The sequence below is a fragment of the Corvus brachyrhynchos genome, unplaced genomic scaffold, assembly GCF_000691975.1.
Source record: "Corvus brachyrhynchos isolate BGI_N302 unplaced genomic scaffold, ASM69197v1 scaffold864, whole genome shotgun sequence".
In the NCBI taxonomy this organism is placed as follows: Eukaryota; Metazoa; Chordata; class Aves; order Passeriformes; family Corvidae; genus Corvus; species Corvus brachyrhynchos.
The window spans coordinates 1365525-1369361 of record NW_008237871.1 but is presented as its reverse complement, the minus strand read 5'-3'; the positions used below and the strand labels follow the sequence as shown (position 1 = coordinate 1369361).

Here is a 3837-nt window from a genome sequence, read left to right as displayed (position 1 = left end):
GCGGGTCCCCTGTGTCCCCCGGTGGGCGCTGCCCGAGGGCCTCGGCCGTGCTGGGGGAACTGGGGGGACCAGTGCTCCCAGTGAGGGCGGCCCCTGGGACGCGCACGGGTACGTGGTGACCAGATCCTCGCCTGATCGCAGCCTGAGGCCCCGCTTCTGATCACCGAGAATTTCTGTACACAGTTGTTGAGGAGTTTGGACTATTTCATGTGCTGCGAAGCAGCGAATCCCACACCTGAGCCTTTGGGCTCAGAAACAGCACCAAAATCAACCAGTGCAGCTCTTTCTGCCTTGTGCAGACGAGTCTGGTCAACAAACACTGGCGGGCAGAGTTTTAGCACCCCATTGTCTGTGCTGACACTGTGTTGTCCCGTGCTGAGAGAATGTTGAGCCTCCCTGAAGAAGAGCCTTATCCAAGCAAGAAACACTTTAGCACCAGAGAAACAGCTGAAACCAGGAAGAAGTGTTAGTCCCCATCTTGATGCAAAAAAGGGAATACTGGATAAGTTTAACTGCCAGCTGTATAGGTTGAGCAGGGACTAAACACCCCTTCCTCTCTCATGTGAAATATCGAGTTTGAAAGAAAACTAACTGCAGTCAGTTGAACTGTAAGATTGCCATACCAGGTATATGGAGAAGGAAGAGGGTTCTTTTTTATCTACCATTAATTTCTGTCTGTTGATGAGCACTGTAGAGTGAAAGATACAGCTAAAAACTGAGATCAAAAAAGAGTTTTCTCAAACAAGGAATAAAAACCTTGTTGTGTGACAGTGTGCCAGTGTCCTGTCAGTCTAAAAATTTGATTTCAGAGTCTAGAAATAGTTGTGTTGTTCAGCAAGGCCTGCTGTAGCCTTTAGCACAGGTGAGGATCTTATGCCAGGAAGAACAGAACTGCTTTACAGATGGTAAGTAAATCTGAAAGATGACTATTGGCAGCAATCACAGTTTTGATGTTCAAAGGGTTTAAAACAAAATACAAGTCTCTGGGCATTTGCTGTTGTCAAATAATGTCTAGATGACTCAGAGGTTCAAAGTAAAAATAATGTGTGAGAGAGCTGGGTATCTGGTTTAGTTTAATTCCAACTGAGCATTGCACACTGATGCAGAAACTGAAGTAAAGAAGGGGTAGGTTGTTCAAGAATACATGCAAATGAATGGAGTGTTTTCCTATTAAATTTTCTATTATCAAGGGCTGGGAGGTTTTTTGTATCTAGTGAATAAGATAGCACTAGTGAAATAAGTGCTGATAAAAATTTTGTCTTCTGTGTTGCCAGAAAAATCTCAGTGCTGTTTGATGCCAAACACAGCACAAAAACCCAACAAAAACACCCTCTTAAGAGGTCTTTCTCATCATTAAAGAGAGCTGAATTTCTTCCAGCTTCTGTTAAAAATCTCTTAAATGGAATACCAGGCCACATCTCCACTTTTCTTCTTGTAGGTGGGAAACTACTTGCGCATGTTTCGGGGTTCCCTGTACAAGAGATACCCCTCGCTCTGGAGGCGACTGGCCACAGTGGAAGAACGGAAGAAGATAGTGGCCTCTTCACATGGTGAGAAGATGAGTAAACATTCCCAGTAATGTTTATCGAAAATTTTGCCTTGAAAAACTGTTCCTGGCGATTCAGAAGCTTGTGCACCTTGAGGGCTGTGTGAATCACTTCAGATTGGCCCAGTGATGGAGCACCCTGCAACGGTGGCACTGGTGGCTCCTGGCTCAGCCTGGCAACAAGTATCACCTGATCCAAAACGTTCTGAAATGGAAACATCCATCATGGAATTCCTGGGGTTGGCTACATTCATCACAAAGCAAAAGCCACATCTCCAAATCAATACAATATTTCAGAAGAGATTTTTGTAGACTTAAGAGGGGCATCCTTGTCTCTTTCATCAAATAGGGAGGAGTGTTGCAAGGATGCCCCATTGAAGATGTGCATCTTTGCTTAACTTTGCTTCTTGCAGGGACTGGATGTTTGTGCCAGCCAGAATTTGTGGTGTGTTGCTACTGATATGACTTCCACAGGGAGAACATTGGTATTGTTTTTGTTGAGGGACTAATAGCAAGCAGTTAAATTTCTTAGCAATGTGACTTCTTGTATGTTCTGTAGACTAAAGCATAATAAAAATAATTGTTTACTCTGGGCTTATGTCTCTTTCCTCCAAGCACCCTGCTGACCTCTTGCTTTCTTTTTTCCCCCAACAGAAAATCAGCGGTCTCACAGTCCCCGAAGATGTAAGTCTCATCTGCGTGTTTTTCTTAGCTGTGCTAGAGGAAGAATGTCCACTGTGACCTTTGGTGCTATTACAATAATATTAATGCCTAATCCTCTTCCTCTGATCTCTCCCTGTGGTCGCCCTAATTGTGCCTCCCCATCCCATGCCTAACTCTTCTTTCTCAGAACCTTAGCAGGTCTCCCCAATGCAGATGGTCTCTGTCATTCAGCACTCTCCTGAGGTTTCTCCCCCTTTCCTGAGTCTTAACAGCTTTTCTATTGGTCATTGCATCTCTATTTCCGACCTTTAAGTCCACTGAGGGTTGATTATTTTCTGGGCCTTGTAAATATCTATGAGAAGATGAAGCCCAAAGGACACTTGTATCTCTGTTTTAGTCCCTCCTGCAGTGACTGAGAGGGCTTGTCACTATGTAGCCTGTTAATGCTACAGTGCTATGTAGCCCTTTTCCATGTTAACTATTGGCATCTTTCCTGGTAATAGATCATGGCTATACAACATTAGCCACTAGCGTGACGCTGTTAAAGGCCTCTGAAGTGGAGGAGATCTTGGATGGAAACGATGAGAAGTACAAGGCAGTGTCTATCAGCACAGAACCTCCTACCTACCTCAGGTAACCAGTGTCGGTAAGGGCCAAGCTCAGAACGGAGCTGCTTGGAAGATGTCAGCTTGGGCAGGAAGCACAAGGAGTTGCTTAAGCCCAGGCCGTTGTGCAGGGGTTGTTTGCCAGTCTGCATTAAGTCATTTGCACTGTTGGGCAAATGGGGATCTCCAGAGTGTAAGGATTGGGTTACTGCCCACATAAAACAGGAAGAAAAATCTAAGTGTTTGATGATACAACTTCTTTTGCAATTACTGCATTCCATCTGTAACAGATGTTTTACAGAACATTCTCTGCACATACTGCCTTCTGGAGACCTCGCATTTCTCAGCAGTCCTTTTGTAAAGTATAGACAGAAAATCCAAATATGAATCTAGTATTTATAAAGGTGCACCTGGATTCATATCTGATGGATATTTGTGAGCTGGAGAATGGCCTTCCGAGAGGCTGGTGTGGAACATGAGTTCCTTGTGAAACAGTAATGTTGATGGTTCCAGAATAAAATAGCAGGAACTTGTAATAGGACTTAAAGCTTAAAATTACACCATTCCTTAAGTAGCAGCAGTGGTGCTGAGGGCCTGCAGGTTAACATCCCGTCTCCTTCAGAGAGCAGAAGGCAAAGAGGAACAACCAGTGGGTGCCAACCCTGCCCAACAGCTCTCATCACCTGGATGCGGTGCCATGCTCAACAACGATCAACAGGAATCGCATGGGCAGGGATAAGAAGAGAACATTCCCTTTGTGGTAAGACAGCTTCCTGCTTCTGGAAAGTGGAAACAGTTACCAGAATGACATGCTGCCAGGGTAGTACTGATGAGTTCATGTAATGTTGTGATTCATCCCTAACTGACAAAAGACCTACAGGTCATTAATATGGAGGTTCTTAGTTAAATTGTATGTCTTGAAGCTCTTTGTTACAGTAGCCATCCATGGCTCAGAGCTGAGGCTTTCCTTTTGTCAGGAAGATGGTTCATTTTTTTCCCGATGAGTTCCTTCTATTTCCTGCT

The 3837-nt window shown here is 44.5% G+C and overlaps 1 protein-coding gene across 1 annotated transcript in view; it reads left to right on the top strand.

Moving 5' to 3' along the window:
- Window positions 1-1409: 1409 nt before the first annotated feature.
- Window positions 1410-3837, top strand: part of SMARCB1 (SWI/SNF related, matrix associated, actin dependent regulator of chromatin, subfamily b, member 1) — a 9662-nt gene continuing 7234 nt past the window's right edge. Inside the window, exons 1-4 of the mRNA XM_008632109.2 lie at window positions 1410-1550; window positions 2201-2230; window positions 2713-2842; window positions 3437-3574. Coding sequence (XP_008630331.1) covers window positions 1457-1550; window positions 2201-2230; window positions 2713-2842; window positions 3437-3574 — 392 coding nt within the window. The 5' untranslated portion in view covers window positions 1410-1456. The remainder of the gene's footprint in view (window positions 1551-2200; window positions 2231-2712; window positions 2843-3436; window positions 3575-3837) is intronic.